This window comes from Ochotona princeps, chromosome 12, assembly GCF_030435755.1.
Source record: "Ochotona princeps isolate mOchPri1 chromosome 12, mOchPri1.hap1, whole genome shotgun sequence".
Classification (NCBI taxonomy): domain Eukaryota; kingdom Metazoa; phylum Chordata; class Mammalia; order Lagomorpha; family Ochotonidae; genus Ochotona; species Ochotona princeps.
The window spans coordinates 10,000,733-10,019,920 of NC_080843.1; the positions used below are offsets into that span (position 1 = coordinate 10,000,733).

Below are 19,188 nucleotides of genomic sequence, written 5' to 3' on the forward strand. Positions count from 1 at the left end.
TGAATGTGGGAAGCTAAAGATTTCTTTCCTGATAAAATGTTTTAAAATTGGACTTGGTGAACGGGTTAGCTTAGTTCCTCCCTGCCCCCCAACAGATATAAATTTTAAAAAAAAATTTTTAGAGAAATCTGATTTCATAAGCACCCTGTATATATTTGCATCTAAATCTGTGGACTGTCTTAAAAATAGACAGGCAGAGGAGTACAGGAGTGGAGATGCTGTTACTTTGTTCCATGCACTGTGGAAAGATTTGCCCTGCTTTGTTCAAAACTGGCCGCAGTCTCTGCTGCATGCAACAAAGACCCTGAACTGTGCGTGTGAATGTCATCAGTGTTGGCCGTCCCACGGTGGCCGGGTGTTTGAACACTGTGCCTTCTCATCATCACTTTGAGATCACCCAGCAGCATGCTGTCGATGGTAGCTCGTGCATGTCCCTGCACGCCTACACACAATAACACAGCGAGCGAACCGTGAGCTCTGGGACGGGGGACATGGGTCACTCCAGCACTGGTCACCTTCCCCATCTGCTCTGGTGATGGTACACAGTAGGAAGTTAGCTGTTTGATTGCTAACCCAGATCACTTTTCTGTTCTCTCTACTTGACTGCTGACAAGTTTAACAAAGTATGTGGCTCCTCTCCTTCCTGCTTGGGTAAGAATAAAGGTGTTAAAACTGCCTCATGTAATCCCTTCCATGGCATGTTTGTGCTCTGTTTCTTCCAATGTGTTTTTAATTAGGAAATTGTTGATTTTTTTTTTTTTTACTCTTTTGTAATGTGTAAGAGGTGTGTAGTGTTTGACAGTGGTCAGAACATTAGCCTTTAGCACCACATTGAAGTGATGCTCGCCTTCTTAAAAGTGGCATCTCTAGTGTAACTTCTAGACATGGAGGGGTCTCTGCTTTGGCGTGGTTTTTGCTTCTTCATCATCAGGTGCTTTGCCTTGAATAGTTAAGAGCTGCTGCCTGTCTGTCTCTAGCTGCCCTACTGGGCTTGATCAGTATGTGGCCTGTCTGTCTCTGGCTGCCCTACTGGGCTTGGTCAGTATGTGGCCTGTCTCTCTTGTGCCACGTGCTGTCTTCACTAACACTCCCCACTTTGCTGCGGTGTAACCCATCTAACTTTTGCTTCTATCCCATTTCACTCATGTTGCAGGAACCAGGAGGGGTTGGGACCCATAGTTCATGATCGAAAGTCTCAGACATTGCCTGTTTCCCGTAACAGAACAGGAATGATGCATGCCAGATTGCAGCAGCTGGGCAGCCTGGATAACTCTCTCACTTTTAACCACAGTAAGTCCCATGACATACCATCGTAACAGCCAGCATCTCTGTGCCGTCTCAGAAGGGAGAGCCCTGGCCACAAGTGCCATGTCACCAACTTGATTTCTCTTCCAGCTCAGGAAAGTAGGAGGAAGAGCTCACGGCCCAGTTCCCTTCCTTGGAGGAGAGTACGAAGCACACGGGAGTGACATAATGTGGAGCACGGTCAAATGCGGCACCCAACCTAAAAGACCCTTTGCCCCAACCCCTGAACAAAATTGGGAAGGCTCCATAGCCACATTTTTCAGTCTCTTAAAGACAGCCTGGGGATTGGTGGCTTGTAGCCTTGGCAGCAGCTGCTGTACCTATCAGGGTCAGATTCCTTTTCGCCCTCCTGATCCCATGCACGTAATTGACCGAGCACCCACATTCTGGCATTCCCACTCCGAAGGCGTGTTGAGCCTTACCCGGCCATGAAAACGTAGAGCCCGTGAATCAATGTATGAGGGTGTGGAAAAGCGTCCAATAACGAAGTGACTTTTTCTGTGTTTTCAGTGTGAGAAAGATATCAAGTGTGCTTGGAATTTCTGTAGACAATGGTAAGACTTAATCAGGTTGGAGTCTGCTTACAAGGCCGGCTGCTTTACTCGCAAACCGAGACCTTTGTGTTCATCTTGCCTTCCTAACTTTGGGGCTTTCTAACTTCACAATAAAAGTTCTGCCAAAACATGGGAGCATATTTGAAATGTACTTTCTAATCAGTCACCAGAAGGGACACGACAAAGTGTGCTGTTACTAGAATTTCATTGTTGCATCTTCCCAGGGGTCTCTCAGAGAGGAAACCCTAAAAGATTTAACCGTGCAGCACATGAAAATTTGCATGATGGTTTATAACAGTCCCATTTCTGGTGGGTTTCCATCTCTTCTCCAAGCATGACATGGCTAATGTTTTCTCTAGACAATTATTTGTTCTCATTCCAAGAACTGTCTCTAATGCATAGTTATTAATACCCTCCCATCATTTCTAATTGTAAGAACTCCATTCACTGTGATGGTCACAGCTCTTTCTCAGTGCAGGCTGAGAGTAAAGACAGACAGCATGTCCACCGTCTTATATTGATTGTAGGGACCAAAACACAGCATCTCCCCATTCTTCCAGTCCTGCAAGGGTATATGTGATAGGTGATAGCCTTTCTTTATGAAATTCTAGGCTTTGTTTAGGTCAATATGATGTCAGCATGCCACGTGCAAAATTGGTAGCCTTAAAATGCCAGTTCTCACTTCTGTACATAGCTGTAAAATGTATATTTTTGTAGCACACTCAAGGCTCCAACACTTGGTTTTTCCCTATGTTGTCTGGTGGGGCTTTTTCCAGCACTTCAGACCAGACATTGAAACCAACAAAAGGAGGAGCTTTGTTATTTTTAGTTTCCATTTCCTGTTTAGCAACAGAAATGCAGTCCCCGGTGGTGAGCAGGAGCTGCTGGGCTCGCTTGGCCCAAAGAATTTCTGGGACTCACTGTCCCTCGAAATGAATACTTAACCTTTGAAACTTAAGCAGACCCAGCCCCACCTTCAAAGGTCATCATTTAGAAAACACAGAAAAGGAAAACAGAACGGTCAGCACATGAAGAAATCATCGTATGCCTCCCCCATGTGCACATCCCCTCCTGCTGCAGGAGGATATTGAGGTGGTAGCTTGAATTGAAGGGGGACAGCTGGCTGGGTACAGCTGCCAAGAGCCTTGTCAGTGTGGTCGGTCCCCACAGGAAGGCCCATCCTCCCTGCCTCAGCTCTTGGTCTTCAGTCACATTTCCGCCGCTGCCTCCTCCATCTGTCTGCCTGCAGTCCTGCTCTTATGTCTCCGCAGCCCTTAGCATCTCTCAGATGATGCACTGGGATGGTGTCCACCATTCCCTTGGCCATCTCTGTCAACTTCCAGCTTGTCAGCTCAGACAAAAAAAAAAGGTGCGAAGAAAATGAAACATAGACTGTAAGCTTGTGAATATGTATATGAAAATATTCAGACTGATTTGTTTACACTAGTACCTTGATAGATTATAGGATATGTGTGGCCACATGTCTCTCTTCTAAAAATCCTGTAGAACAAATACAGTACCTTCTGTTGGACCAACCCATGTGACATTGATGCAATATGTGAGGGACTTTCCAGAGATAACCCGGAGTCTAAAATGAATTCGTTTCAGAAAAGAATAAAAATAGAAAGTCTTTGTACTTGGGTTACTTCTGACTAGCAATGGCCTTGTCAGACATTTGTGTGGCCACTAGGGGGCAGCGGAGATCCATGCTGCAACCTAACCCATTGTGCGTCCTCCAGCTGTGGTGTTACCACCACTCCTCTCCCCACATTGCCACCAGCACCTTTTAATAGTAGGACATGGGAATAGGCATCATATATATAAAGTCCAACAGTAACTCGTTACCCCTGTTATTTATTGTGATAGCAAATCATGAAAATTGCAAAGCCAAAGTTCACTATGGAGAATTGTCTTAAATCTGAAAAACATCCTTAAAGGACATGGTTGTTGCCCTCTGGTGGGTATCAATGTGATTTACACTACACTCCTTCAGAGTCAGATTGCTTAAGAGTTTTCTTGTCCCTTAAGATGCCCCTCCTGGCTTCACCAGCTCCGTGGTGTTTTTCTGTGCCTGGTGCCTAGAATGAAAGTCCTCCTGTGTGCCCAGCTTTGTCCTGGTTCCTTAGAAATGCAGTCTCCAGTCTCCAGCCTAATGCTGGGGCAGCCACTCTATGCTGCTACTCCAGTGTGAGGGATTTTTTTTAAAGATTTATTTATTTTTATTAGAAAGGCAGATTCACAGAGAGAAGGAGAGACAAAGAGAAAGATCTTCCATCCGCTGGTTCACTCTCCAAATGGCACCAACAGACAGAATTAGGCCTAGCCAAAGCCGAGAGCTTCCTCCAGGTCTCACACAGAGATGCAGAGTCCTAAAGGCTTTGGGCCATCCTCCACTGCTTTCCCGGGCTACAGGCAAGGAGCTGGGTGGGAAGTGGAGCAGCCAGGACATGAACTGGTGCCCATATGGCATCCTGGTGTGTTCAAAGCAAGTATTTAGCCACTGAGGCACCGCGCCATGCTCAAAATACATAATTCTTTAAAAACAAACAAAAAAATAGAGCAACTAGGTGTCAAACTAGCACTTATATGGGATCTTCTAAGAAGTACATGGCCAAATTCTGTCCCTAGAGCTATTGTATGCTTTTTAGCCGGGAGTGAGTGAGTTCTCTTTAAATTCTTCATTGTGAAGGCCATCTCACTTACAACGATCACCTGGGCACACAGACCCAGTGTGTTTTCTAGAAAGAGAAGTTGAAAACTTACTAAAGCCAGATCCTTGTTAAAACTTCACCTGTGCTGAGACCCATTTTAAGAAAATGGCTGCCCTCAAGAGTGGGTCCCTTAGACCTCATGGAAAATTTTGATTGCCTTTTTGGTCCGCTCTTCCCACCGTTTGTGATCAAGTGCTTTAACAATAATCCTCAATCTGTTATCCTCTTCTCTTGCCTCTGCAGTTTACCAAGCCAACTTCTCCAAATGAAACCCAATTCAGTGAACATCAGAACCCCCATCTCCCCCGTCTCTCCTCTGAGAAACTGCACACGAAAAGCAGACAGATAGAACCAGCATGTCCTCACCAGAGAAACAACATAATGTGATGTAGACAAGCACAAAACATCAAACTCCCCTTTTAAAAAGCAAAGCTGGACCAAAGTGCAGGATAATGTTTTACCGTAGTTTTAAAAGTTCATCTGTGGCTCTTTAAAAGCTCTTTTGTAACCTTCTGAAATCCATTCTGTCATTCTGTCCGTCACAGGTTTCAGAATGACATCAAGCTAGTTCACTTAGTTTCCTGCTAATGACAGCATGAGCTGCTTCAGGAGTGTTTTGCCCGCTCCCGGGCTCAGCAGCTCCCGGTGCTTTGTACGGCATTTTCCTGATCCACACACTGAGTGTCCTCCTCTCTGAGTGCTAAGGAAACACTCATTCCCCAAGTAGTAAGGGTCTGAGCCTTTCTTGCTCCCTGGAGAAAGACATCCCATGGTGTTTCATGATGCCACTCTCCTTTCATGTCATCTGGGCCAGCTCCGTAACCCCTTGCATCCCTGTCCATACCTCTGCCGCTACGAACCATTTCATAACTTCCTCTCTCAAGTTGCGTGTCTACCCGCATCTGTATCAGCACTGGATTGGTTTTGCCGTCACATGTAGGAGATTGCAGTTTGTACTTGAATTATGTACCATTCAGCTAAATGTGCCTGGTAGCTCCTCAAGTCCTTTCCTTCTCTTAAGCATTTCTTTCGGACATCCTGGCTTTGATGCTTTTTAATGAAAGCAAGCAGAATACTATGAGCCACACAGTCAACTCTTGATTACCTGACAGGTGACCGAGAGGACGCTTTCATAGCTCACACACCCCGTGTGCCAGACACTCTTCTAAGAGCTTTGCACGGACGTTACGGACTTATCCCTCCCTGTGGCCCTCTAAGGTGGATAGCGCCATTCTTAACCCCATTCCACTGATGAACAGAGAATGAGGCCAGGGAATTTGTATAAGGTTACACAGTTGGTGAGGGCAGAGCTGGGCTCAACCCCACCTTTTATTTATTTATTTTCTTTTAAAAGATTTGTTTCTTAATTGAAAGTCAGATATAGATGGAGTCTCTCCACTGGTTCACTCCCTATACGGCACGATGGCCAGGACTGGGCCAATCCAAAGCCAGGAGCAAGGAGCTTCACCACGTCTCCCACATGGGCAGGGGCTTAGCACTTGGGCCCTCCCCACTGCTTTTCTCAGGACGTTAGCAGGGAGCTGGACGTGACGGGGTGTGGTAGTAGAACCTGCTAAGCCACACCACCAGCCCCTCACATGATTCTCTTAACCCGGGGCTGTGTTGCTGCCTCCACGTGCATGGAAAACCCCTGCAGGGGCCTCGCCAGGGTCCCAGCTCAGTCCAGGAGCTAATGGGCAGTGCCTGTGTTAGTGGGGTCCTGCTTCCACCATGCACTTCCTGTGTGACTTGAGGCAAATTGTGGAGTCTCTGTGTGCCTTTGTTCTTGCCTGCAAAAGAGAACTCGACAGCAGCCCAGCTGCCCAGTACTGCTGAGGGGTGAAGCGAGGCAGCTCTTCGCAGAAGCACGGCCGACTGGGGCAAGCACACCATGAGCCTGTGGGGTGGTGCTTGCCCTTCCTAAGGTGGAACAAAGTTCCTTAGGTGGAAACATTGTTAATCTCCCTCTTCACACACAAAATGCAGACAGGGAGACAGAGCTCTAAGCGGGGACCTTCTGTGCGTAATCAAAAGTTGACTGTGGCTCTCCCATCCCACCAGCCTCCTTTCCATCTGAATTGCGGACACTAATGCCATGTTGTCACCCACACAGGCTATGGACACTCGGATGCTGATGTCCTCCACCAGTCCTTGCTGGAAGCCAACATTGCCACCGAGGTTTGCCTCACAGCTCTGGACACGCTGTCCCTGTTCACGCTGGCGTTCAAGGTGAGTACGCACCAGCACTGCTGGTCTGTCGTTCCTGGGCGATACTGTCTTCTCGGCAAGCCTCGCCCACATAAACGACCGCTGGCGTGGTCTTTCCCTTTCCTGACTTTGGCTGCTGCTGTAAGTAAGCCACGTGTCTTGAATTCCTTCCAGGATGCCGTGCAACTGTAAATGGCTTTGCCCTCCATGCAGTGAGGCCCAGCTGATCAGCCTGCACTGGGGACCTGGGGCTGGCAGGAAGCAAACTGTGCAAGCAGCTGCCACCCGACTGCAGGGAGGGTATCTGCCAGGGCATGCAGGGCTTGCTAGCCCCTCAGGGAGGACCAGTGACGGGAACCTTGTCAGGCATGCCTGTACAGGTAGCCAACTGGGGTAGCCAATTAAAATCAGATGTTTATAAAGGGAAGAGCATGGGACATCTTGAAAACGGTTTTTAAGTAGGTGCACGTGGACTTCTCAGCCACTCTAGTTTGCAGAAACTGCATCCTTACTAAATGGTTAGTTCCATTTCTAGCATATAAAAGGGAAACTTGAGTTAGTGTGACTAGACTCTGAACATGGAAACAGTGTGCTTATTTCCCAGGGTCGTTGGGAGGCATAACCCAAGTCGTGCTCTGCCTTACTCGCCTCTGCTACTCCTCCCAAGGCACATCCTCTCCCCTGGAACTGTGAGACCCCCTAGCAGCAGTGCCCCGAAATGCGTGTCACTAGGAAGGGACCCGCAGGAGGAGCGGAGGAAGACAGGCCTTCCTCAGTGAGTCGGGAGGCGGCAGCGTCTCCTCGCAGGGAGTCTCTGCCTCGGGCCTGTCCTAGTGGGGCCAGGCTAGTGGCACCCGCAGCCCCTGGAAACGTGTAGAAATGCACGTTCCCAGGTTCTCCCCCTGAGACCGCCAACACCACGTCCGGGAAAACTAGGACTCTACATGAAGGAGATTCCCAAACCTCCTGTTAGTTATGTTCATGGTCCCTAAGTGAATAGGGAGGAGGTCTGGAGTATGAGTGTGTGATCATCACAGCTGTGTCCATGCCAAACACAAAGGTTTCCGTTTGGCACAGCAGTAGCAACATAGTCCCCTCCTCCCGGCCCGAATGCTACCATGCAGAGAAGTGGGAAATACTGGAGGGCAAGGGTTGGGGCCCAGCAGGAGCAGCCCCTATGGGTGGGCTGTGTCCTCACTGAGGGGCCACAGAGCTCATCCAGCCCCGTCTCAGTTTCGGCCTCAGAGATGAAGCTGCCTGTTTGTCAGGATTCCCAGATCTCCAAACAGCTGGTCACCACGCGAATTCGGAACAGCCGCTGATGGTTCTGATGGACCTTGTAGTGTTCCTGGATTGGGTTTTTCCAGACCTAAGATTGACCTCCCAGGGCTGTTGTGCCTGTCAAGGGAGATGACCCTTGCTTGGAAGGGGCTTCTATGTGCCTGGTCTGTCCCAGCTTTAATGGACTCAGAGACAGAGTGGTGGAGGTCTTGCCCAGACTGCAGCCCACCATCAGCCGGTGTCTCAGCCCTTGCTGGCTCTCAGTCTTGACTGCTTTACCTAACACTTGGTGATTCAGCCTACTGCATCAGGGGAAGGAGGAATGGATTGCTGTGATGCGTGGAGAGGCATCTGCCCTAGGTCTAATGCCCCAGCAGGGACTCACGTGTGCACTGGGGCCTTGTGACTGCACTCACTCCTCCTGGGGCCTGGGACAAGGGGTCTGCTCCCTGAGAACCCAGGAAGACAGCTTGAGAGCTGAGATGATTTCCGTCACAGTCAGTAGGCCTTTATGTCAAACCTAAAGGTGCAGCTCGGCACGCCCTCAGAAGTGCAGAGATGGGCAGGTGTGCAGTGTGGTCTGAGCTTGACTAAATGTCAGTGTAAGTGGCACTTCAAGCTCACCCTGCTAGGAGGCTCCTGGTGCAGGCACCACTGGGATATGCTCATGGACACATCATGGGAGTGTGCCAGAAAGATTGCAGCCTTGAGTTGGCTGTACCATCTGATGCAGTGCCAGAGATGGAGCGCTGTCACACTGACATACTTGCATGTCTAACTGCCCACACCCATTAAACTGCCCAAGACAACCCAGAAACCAGTTTCTTAGTTAAGAGGGAACTTTGGGGAGATCTGAGCCCTGAATCCTGAGTGCTATTCTTATGTTAGACCTGCTGTTTCTGAGAGAATTTTCTGTGCCTCAGGCTTAAATGTTCACAGCATCCCTGCCTCATGGATCTTAGGCCCCTACTTCACAGGCAAGTCAGCTGAGACTCAGATGGATGAGGAAATTGGCCAAGATTGGAATATGTCGCTGCATTCTCTTCTGGCCTGTAGAGTTTCCTGTGAGAGGTCTCCTCTGAGTTTAATTGGCATTCCTTTATATGTCAATTGATTTTTTTTCACGTGCACATATAAGGATCTTTTCCTTACGTTTGATTAAAGATCACTTTTAGTCAAGCCTGTTGGGAGTTCTGTGCTCCTCCTGGATCTTGTTTCCCAATTCTTTCTCCAGATTAGGGAAATTTTCCTTTATTATTTCATTAAATATATTTGTAAAACCAGTTTCTCTCTCTGTACCTTCTGGGACTCCCATAACTCTTATATTAGGCCTCTTAATAGTGTCTTTCAATTCTTGAATATTTTTTTTGGCCTGATCCAGCTCTGCTTCCAGCTTCTTGTTTGCTTCTCCCTGATGACAGGAAATACCTTCCAATTCTGAGATTCTTCTGCTTGCTTCATTCATTCTATTTTGGAGACTCTCCACTGTACTTTTCATTTGCTCTACTGTGTTCTTAATTTCTGATACATCAGCCTTGATTTGCTTTATTGCTGCTATTTCTTGTATAACATATTCCTTAAATTCTTTGAATTCTTTTTTTAAAAGATTTATTTATTTTTATTACAAAGTCAGATATATAGAGAGGAGAGACAGAAAGGAAGATCTTCCATCTGATGATTCACTCCCCAAGTGGCTGCAATGGTCGGTGCTGTGCCGATCTGGAGCCAGGAGACAGGAACTTCTTTCCGGGTCTCCCAAGGCTTTGGGCCGTTCTCGACTGCTTTCCCAGGCCACAAGCAGGGAGCTGGATGGGAAGTGGAGCTGCCGGGATTAGAACCAGCGTCCACATGGGATCTTGGTGTGTTCAAGGTGAGGACTTTAGCCGCTAGGCCACGCCGCCGGGCCCAAATTATTTGAACTCTTGTATGTGGTTCTTATTGTTCATCAGAAGGTTTATAATGAATTTTCTGGATTCTGTGTCCCCCATTTTCTCGATGTCTTCCTAAGTTAACTCAGAGGCTGGTATAGGGTTTTTGCTCCTTTACAGGGGAGTCTTCAGTAATATTCATTATGCCTCTGTCTCTTCTCTTGCTCTTGGTCATTGTACTTCTAGTTATCAGATTCTTCTCCTTAGGGAAGGTTTCTAAGCTGTGTCACCCACAGGTCTACAGTTTGATTTCACTTATTGCAATTGGTACACAGCTCTTTGCTTGCAGCCACTTGTGCCACTGCCACCAGCAAGTTTCAGGTCTGGGTTCTTATGTTAGATTTCCACCATGGACTCTGTAGCCCCAGCTCCTGGCTCACCAGTCTCTACCTCCTGTGATATCATGCCGAGGTTGCACTGTTGTCTCTGCAACTTTTCTCCCACTTTCAGTTGGAGCAGGTCCCAGGATTAGGGAGACATCGGGTGTCATATATAGCTAGATTGTTGTTGGTGCTGATCTTGCCAGAACCTGTTTGCCGTTAGGTCTGGTGCCACACGGACCTATTTTGACCCGTACAATGCCACAATTGGTATTATTTTCCTGTGGGACCAGTGCAATCCACTGAATTCAGTGAGTTCTTATGAACTCAGCACATGCGCAGTTCACTGTTGTCCCCTGCAGTCCTAAAACTTTTGCCACACTGTACAAAATGGCGCCTGATGTAACACTACTAGAGTTCTTGATCTGCTGGCCATCAGATCTGAGGGCTACCCAGACCTGCTTGGGTGGAACCTGTAGAATGCCACGTTGATCAGTTCACTGAATCAGAAATGGTTCACTCCCAGCTCAGCGCATGCTCAGTCCTTTCTCTTGCCTTTGCCTCCTTACGCAAAATGGCGCCCAATTCAGCTCTAGGGGGCTGACCTGGCTATGGAATCAACCCTGTTCCCGGACTGCCCATATGAGATCTGCCACTCTGTCTCTGCTCCTGGTCAAATTAAACAAACCAGCAGGACGGACAGTTCTTTGTCTGTATTCACCTCCCAAGCTCGCAGTGAAAGTCCCTTCCCACCTGGTTGCTGGTGGAGTTTCGGCGGCTGGTGTTCAGATCACCGTTAGGTGAATGCTGCTGGAGTATATCAGTCACTGCAACACCACACCATTGTTTTTGCTGCTTTCCTGTGTCTGTCAGTCTCCAGGTACCCCTCTGCTGGTGTTCTGCCCTCTCCTATTTCCTGGAATGTGTCCTCTCTGCTTTATCCTGATTAAATGCTTCTCCATTCATTTAAACATGTCCTTGCCCTATTCCACCATCTTGATTCTTGATTTTATCACATTTATAATGTGTTCACAATTCAATCTGAGAATGTATTTTCAGCAGTGCTATTGAGTATCTTTTCGTGATTTGCAGCTGCACCATGAGAACTAATCCTTAATCCTAGAAGCAGTAGGAACTCAAAGGACAAAGCACACACACCCAGGAGGTTGGAGCCTTGCCCAGTGGCTTGCAATCTGGTTTGCCCAATTGTGAACCTGGTCTGCAAAGACAAGGAAGGCTTAGTTCATCATGGCTAGTGGCACATCTGAAAGTGAAACAGCTCTTCAAGTAGAATTCTTGAAAGTTATTTATGAATCAGTGTCTATTGAAGATAAATACCATAGGCCTTAGAGATATTTAGCCATCCCAGATAACTGTCTAGTATCTCATTTGTCGCCCAGGGTTTAAGCTTGTTTTCCTGTTTGTTCTTGGATCTTTAAACAGCCCTAGTAGAGCTCACACTAAACGACCTGTTTCCTGGTTTCAGCACTATGAGACTTTGTTGCAACAGTTAAATCTGACTGGCAGATAATCCTTGGAGAATGAGTCTCCACCTTAGTGCTGGAAATAAACCGTGCCTTTAGAGCCTTCTAATTTCTAATTTAGTTTCCCAGCCTCAGTAAGACTCAAAAGTAAGAAGGTAGAAATGACATACACTGTTACTTTGTATGTGGTTGTTTCTAAGTGTTTTGCTATCCTCCTCCCTTGTCCCAACCTGCAGGACAGGACGCTCAAACCCTGAGGGTGGACTGGGAATGCCGGGCTGCTGCCCCCCCCCCCCCCCCCCCCGGCTGCTGGCCCAAGAAACACACGGACACACATACTTGGTGGAAAAGAGTGCCTCTCTCTTTATTTTTACTCCTCATATATATACCTTCTTCTCTGAAGCAGGGAAGGAACTAATCAGCTATATTGAAACAGGGGAGGAACTAATTATTTGAACAGGAGCAAGGGTGGAGGTTCCATTCTGCTTGCTCTACAGAGGATGTTTTGACCTAATATCCTGCTTGCTGTAGCCCTGTTTGCCCAAGCAGGCTTTGCAATGCAACAGGCTGTCAGGTAGGCCAAGTCTAAGGCCCATAAGTCTCTGGCTCCTAACACTCCCCCATGGGCCTTTCTGGGTGTTCAAAGATGTATTTCCATTGGGTGTATGTTGCTTTCTAATTAATGAGAAGACAACAGAGAAACTCAGAAAGAAAGCCAGTTGGAAAATGAAGGGAGCTGCTGGCACCCAGATTTCCCCTTTGCCTCTAGGGTAAGTGGGTTTCACATCCTGTTTTGCAAGCGAGTTTTGAGATCAGAGCCCAGATCCTGAGGAGGAAAAGGAATAAGTCTTGACCACAAGGAGAGAAAGGAGAATTTTCACTCAAGTAGGAAGGACTTGGACTCGGAAGCCAGTTCAGGCAGCAGGACGGGAGCCTGGGCGATGTCTGTAGGAACTGCGTCTCCCGCGTGGTTCCAGCCGGAGTGCTGAGAAGTCAGAAGTTCAGTTCCCGATTCTCCCAGACTTTGGTCCAGCCTTAATTAGGGAAGTAGATGTGCGGTGAAAAGCAAGGCTTTCAAACTGTGGAGGGAAAGCAGTGTTCGCAGACAATGAAACATTTAACTGATTCCCACAACGTGAAATTTTCTAATCAACAGCTGCTCAGTTACATCCTCTTCATTTCATTTGTCACATTTCCTGCTTGTTCAACTGCCCTCTTTCACACCGTGGAATTCAGTGTGGCACCCGTGTATTTCACGATGCCAGGATCACTGCGAGTTCCAGGTGTTCCCCCAGCTGTGAGAAACCTGTGCTCACTGGACCTAGCATGAAAATTCCCTGTCAAGGAGAGGTAAACTCGCAGGATTTCCTAGCCACACCCGGATCATCAAGTTACCTCTGTTCCTTGGACCAAATTGAGAGTTTGGTTTGAGGTAGTTTTTAAAACATTACAATCATTGCTACCTTTGTTCAGACAAATATGTCTTTACTTGGAGTTTGTGCTCATTAGCTGTGTGCACATGTGGACACAGAGGTCCATGCAGGCTTCTTCCTGGACTGTGCCTCTGTTTACTGCGTGCATTTGGCAGCTGCAGAGCTTTTTAGCCAGCTGCACTGCCAGAGTGCTTCTCTGCTCTGAATGCTCTGCTGACCTCAGGAAACCTTGACTGGAAGCCATTCATTGTGGTCCTCATATGTGTGAGAATGAGCTCCATGAGATGTTAGAATCCCACTAGCAACACTTACCCAGTGGGACCGACACGGATGCCGGAGGCTTTCTGTACTTGCCTTCCAGTCTCTGCAGTGCGTATGTGTTGTCCGTTGGACTAGCTGCCTGGCTAATCCCAGATGGTGATCCGTGGTTTGGTATCTAATTCCTGAGAAGGCTAAAGGGTTCCCTTTACCAAGAAGACAGTGGTCCTTTCGACTGCATCAAAGTTTATTGCGAAGTTCACTCCCAAAGTGTCGGTTTGTCTTACAAGAGAATTCTGTACTTTCTGAGGGGACTTATGACAGAGTTTGTTAACATTTTAGGTTATCTGAATGCTTGGAAAATGAAACCTTTCAGCTCAAATTGTGTAAAGCCTAGATACGTGCGGTGTCACTAACGAAGCTGTCATTGTGTTTTAAGAACCAGCTCTTGGCTGACCATGGACATAATCCTCTCATGAAAAAAGTGTTTGATGTCTACCTGTGTTTTCTTCAAAAACATCAGTCTGAAACAGCTTTAAAAAATGTCTTCACTGCCTTAAGATCGCTCATTTATAAGGTGAGCTGTTTCCCCGGGGATGGCCGGCTTTAGTAACCGTGGAGTTAGGGCAGGCCCCAGCGCGCTGACCTCACTGTGTCTGCATCTGCCTGTTGCCTCTAGTTTCCCTCAACGTTCTATGAAGGGAGAGCGGACATGTGTGCCGCACTGTGCTATGAGATCCTCAAGTACTGTAACTCCAAGCTGAGCTCCATCCGAACAGAGGCTTCCCAGCTGCTCTACTTCCTGATGAGGAATAACTTCGACTACACTGGAAAAAAGTCCTTCGTCCGGACACACCTGCAGGTGCGTGTGGTCTGGCTTTCCAATGCAGACTCACTCTGTCAAATCCCCTTTCTACAGGAAGATTGGCTGTCACATTCACCAGGTTCCCTGCTCACATGTACCACATGGTCTGACCTTGGCATGAAAGCTGGAAACTCATGTTTACTGGCTTGGTTTAGTTCATGCACCATAATTGAAGATGTGGGCCCAAGATGTACTTCTGTTGGAAATTAATGTTTAGGTATTGATTCAATATTGAGCTAACTGAAATTCTGTTTAATCAAGAAGAATTGCAGCAACACTTAATAGTAACCATCTTGGGTGAGAAGCAGATAGCCCACAGTGACTCTCCAGTGTTTAAATATCCTGAATTCTCTGCTGTAAGAACCAGGCTGCATTTGTGTTTCTGTAGAAACTCTTTCTACAAATGCATGATAGGAGTTCCTTTTCACCTCTGCACGTATTTCCTTCTTTTGAAACAGTAATATCTACTTTGTGCTGTGATTCGTGGATACAGCTGTAAACCAAACACAGCTCTTTCTTGGCCCTCATGGAGCCTACAGTCTCCTGGAGGTCACAGATCAACCATAGGGCCCTTCCACTGTGGTGTGGCTGGTGCTGCCATGGAGGAGCTTGAGTGTCTGGGTGAGGGGCAGCAACCGAGGACCAAGAAAGGATTCCCTGGGGACGTGTAGGGTGAGCAGGGGTTAGCAGTTGAAGATGGATGAGCTTGTCCTAAGCATGTGATGGTGGGAATTGCCTGTGACAGGAGCTCGAGATGTTTCTGAGTAAAGCTTAGAGTGTGGATAACAAATTGGGAGAACACATTGTTGAGCATTTGGAGGGACCCTCCAGACTCAGCTAGAGAGGCAGTTGTCAGGTCTGGGATGATAGTGTCCTGGGCAGTGACAGTGAGGTTAGAGGGAAGAGTCGATCAAGTGGACGCTGACTGGCTGTACCTACCTTCTAACAAAAGTTAAAATACTAAGCATTTCATCCAGACAAGGCCAGGGAGGCGGATGGTGAGGTTTCCCTTTGCTTTGGAGAAGGAAGCAGGTGACATCTCTAAAGACGGGTTATGTCATTCTCATCCTTTCATAGTCTGCCAGGTCGCATTCTGCTTTACAAGAGAAATTCTTAAGTGTATCAAGATTGCCTTCTCTGATAACTTCTGAAAGGGAAGAATATGCTCATGTGTAACTTCTTACACTGGAGTGGTTCCTGAACATCCCACTACCTTTGTCCCACGTTCATGCCCGAACATACCAACAGTAGCTGAGCCCTTAGGGTCCCTCATGGTAGATTGATTTGCTCATGTCTGTGTGTCCTTAGGTCATTATTTCAGTCAGCCAGCTGATAGCAGACGTCGTTGGCATTGGAGGGACCAGATTCCAGCAGTCCTTGTCCATCATCAACAACTGTGCTAATAGTGACCGTCTCATCAAGGTGGGTGCTCTCCCTTTTACTCTTCACCCCCCGTACTCTGCCTAATCACCGGACATATGTGAGGTCACGCAGAAAGCAAGTGAAAGCCATGTTTCCCTCCTTCTCCTACCCTTGTTTTAGCACACCAGTTTCTCTTCCGATGTGAAGGACTTGACCAAGAGGATACGCACAGTCCTGATGGCCACGGCCCAAATGAAGGAACATGAGAATGACCCAGAAATGCTGGTGGACCTGCAGTACAGCCTGGCCAAGTCCTACGCCAGCACCCCCGAGCTCAGGAAGACGTGGCTCGACAGCATGGCCAGGATTCACGTTAAGAATGGAGATCTCTCTGAGGTAGCCTTGCCAGCCTCTTTCTCCAGCTTTTAGAGGAAACTGGTTATATTGCATTTACTGAAAGTTTACCAATTTTTAGGAAAATTGTCCCACTAGTCAAAAAATACCAATTAATAGTTTACAACACTGCAGGATAGTCACTTAAAAAACCCCAAGAGAGGAGCTGGTAGTCTCTCAACACAGATGGAAATGCTAACGCTGATTTGATCAGTGTGTGTGTGTATGTGTGTGTGTGTGTGAGAGAGAGAGAGAGAGAGAGAGAGAGAGAGAGATGGTAATCCACACTTTTTTAAATTGAAAAACAAGGGTGAGGATTTGTTACAGTGGTCAAGACACTGTTTGGAATGAGCGCTTCCCCTGACCACTTGGCTTTGAGTCCCGTGTCCTTTCCTTATTCTGGCCTCTTGCTATTGCATACTGGGAAACAGTGGTGATGACTTGAGCGTTTAGGTCCCATGTGGGAAATACAGATTGAGTCTCTCATTCAGGTTCCCAGCTCTTGGCTTCAAGCTGGCCCAGCCCTGACCATTGCAGGCATTCAGGGAGTGAACCAGAAGATGGAAACTCTGTGTCTCTCTCTTTCTCAGCCTTTCTAATAAATAAAATAATAATCTTTTTTTAGAGTAACAATAAAATAAGAAACAAACTCATATTCAGATGTCTGTTAGAAAATGTCTATGGCTGCTTGCTTAATTGTTTCAGCACTTTGAGCAGTTAGTGGAAGTAAAACATTATTGGACTCAGAGATTGCTTTCATGGTTATCTGAATGTTTTCATAATTTAAAACATTGTAAGGGAATATTTATATCACAACGGAGCATTGTTTGAAAGTTCCTAAGAGTAATTCAAATAATTACCTACTAATTAAAATACAAATTTGCTTCTACTTCATAATTCTTATTTCTGGTCCTGGTGCAGTAGCCTAGTGGCTAAAGTCCTCCACTTGCACGCACTGGGAATCCCATATGGGCGCCAGTTCTAATCCCAGCAGCCCCCACTTCCCATTCAGCTCTCTGCTTGTGGCCTGGGAAAGCAATTGAGCACGGCTCAAAGCCTTGGGACCCTGCGCCCGCGTGGGAGACCCGGAAGAGGCTCCTGGCTCCTGGCTTCGGATTGGCTCAGTTCTGGCTTGGGGAGTCAATCATTGGACGAAAGATCTTCCTTTCTATCTCTCCTCCTCTCTGTATATCTGACTTTCCAATAAAAATGAAATGAATCTTTAAAAAATTCGTATTTCTAAAATTCGGCTATTTATGATAGGATATTTGAGCTGCAGACCAGCTTTGAATCCACATTGGTCTGTTTTCCTCCCCTTTGCTCCTTGTAAAGTAGCGAGGTCTCTAAGACAAACTCTGTGTTCTATGAATGCCCCGTCTGGGGTTTCTGCCGTAGACATGTAGGTATGATCAACATTATTAAAGCAAGCACCTGAGGACTTAGAAACTTCTGTGACTAGTAATAAGATTATGTTCCAAGTCCAAGCAATTGACCTAACTATTTTTACATATTGATTATTCAAGGAGCCATAGTGTGCTAAAGATACAGCGTGACAAGGCTCTGTGACCATGAACTTAGCCTAACCTACACATTAGTCATAATGAAAAAGAATTAGGAGTGATGATGATGGTGCCGATAGTGGCAGTAATAATAACAGCTACCCACCACAGCAGTTTCTCTGTATCACTCTAGGAATTAAGGTGTTTAAAAAATGGTCTGTGTCGCCCAAATCACTTTTAAAAAGACCACCCACTGAGCTTCATTATACCTCCATGTTTTGGCGTCCTGTGGCCACCATAATAAAGTACCGCAGACCGAGTGGCATAAGACAGCAGAAATCATATTCTATCATGGCTCTGGGGGATTAAGTCCAAAGTCAAGGTGATGATGGCACCATGCTGTTCTTTCTAGAGGAGACTCTCTTCCTTGGCCTTCCTGCACCCCGTGTACCACTGGCCATGCTCGGTGTACCACAGCTCGTGAACACATCATTCCAACCCCTATTCCCATTGTCCTCAGGATTCCTGCCTCCTGTGTCTGTGTCCCTGTTTCTTTCCTGCTATAACACATTCATGTAGAGATTAGGACCTACCTTATACCAGTAAGACCCCATGTTAACTATGTCTACCCCAAAAAGCTGTATTTCCAAACATCATTGTCTGTGAAGTCCCAAGGGGGAAAAAAATGTGCACCCAGATAGCAGAGACGCTGTCCCACCCAGTGCAGTTGTGAATAAGGGACTGACACAGCTACCATCCAAGATTCCTTACTGCTCCGGCCATGTGAGACATGGCCTACTCGCCCTGTAAGCCACCCTGCGGCCATGTGTCTGTCGTGCCATCCCACTGTGCTCTTTGGCAAGAGACTGACGGCGTAAGAAGTGAGTGCTGCTTCTCTGTGCACACCTTAGACACAGAGCAGGCTGCATGCTGTACTACTGAGGTCTGTTCACATGAGCAGCTATGTTACGAGGCCTGTGCACATGCAGCTTGTCTCCACTGACGGGGAGCTCCCAGGGAACTGTGCTACATGCTGCTGGCCATACATTCGACAAGGAGGGGGCTTCTTGTCCAACAGTTATTGTCTCTGGTGTATTCCAACATCATGACATCTTGGTGAAAAAAGGTTTTTTTAATATATTTTTTTATTTTGATAATCTTACATAGTTGATTAGGGCACAGAGGGCCATGGGTTACAGGAAAGTGGGTAAGACCATTGTTTCCACACCATTTTTTTTTTTCTTTATCTGGGGTCAGGGGAGAAACAAAGGGAGAAGCCCCACCCAGCCTACCACCCATCTCAGGTCCCTGGCGTGGGGCACGCTCCGAGGGTCCTACTCAGCAGTGTTTTGTATTTTCCTTTGGTTTTGAAGTATAAATAGTGTTGACCTAGGGTTTTTATTTAGAGTTATAGGTTTAGGAAGAATACAGCTTCATCTTTTTTCTAAATTAAAAAACAAAATAATTGCAGTTAAATGTTAATGTTTTTCTAGAATCCAGGGAGAATTCTCTTCCTCAGATGGTTATCTTTTCTTTTTTTTTTTTCTTAATATTTATTTTATTTTTATTGGAGAGGCAGATATACAG

At 46.9% G+C, this 19,188-nt stretch overlaps 1 protein-coding gene across 6 annotated transcripts in view; it reads left to right on the forward strand.

Moving 5' to 3' along the window:
• Window positions 1-19,188, forward strand: part of DOCK9 (dedicator of cytokinesis 9) — a 287,950-nt gene that overhangs the window by 232,644 nt on the left and 36,118 nt on the right. For 2 of the 6 annotated variants that reach the window (XM_004577379.4, XM_036493477.2), the window contains exons 38-43: window positions 1,154-1,290; window positions 6,684-6,799; window positions 13,922-14,059; window positions 14,162-14,344; window positions 15,656-15,769; window positions 15,890-16,105. In XM_004577379.4, coding sequence (XP_004577436.2) covers window positions 1,154-1,290; window positions 6,684-6,799; window positions 13,922-14,059; window positions 14,162-14,344; window positions 15,656-15,769; window positions 15,890-16,105 — 904 coding nt within the window. Of the gene's footprint in view, window positions 1-1,153; window positions 1,291-1,815; window positions 1,860-6,683; window positions 6,800-13,921; window positions 14,060-14,161; window positions 14,345-15,655; window positions 15,770-15,889; window positions 16,106-19,188 lie in introns of all 6 variants that reach the window. The other 4 variants (XM_058670515.1, XM_058670514.1, XM_004577380.4 and 1 more) reach the window with 2 other exon arrangements.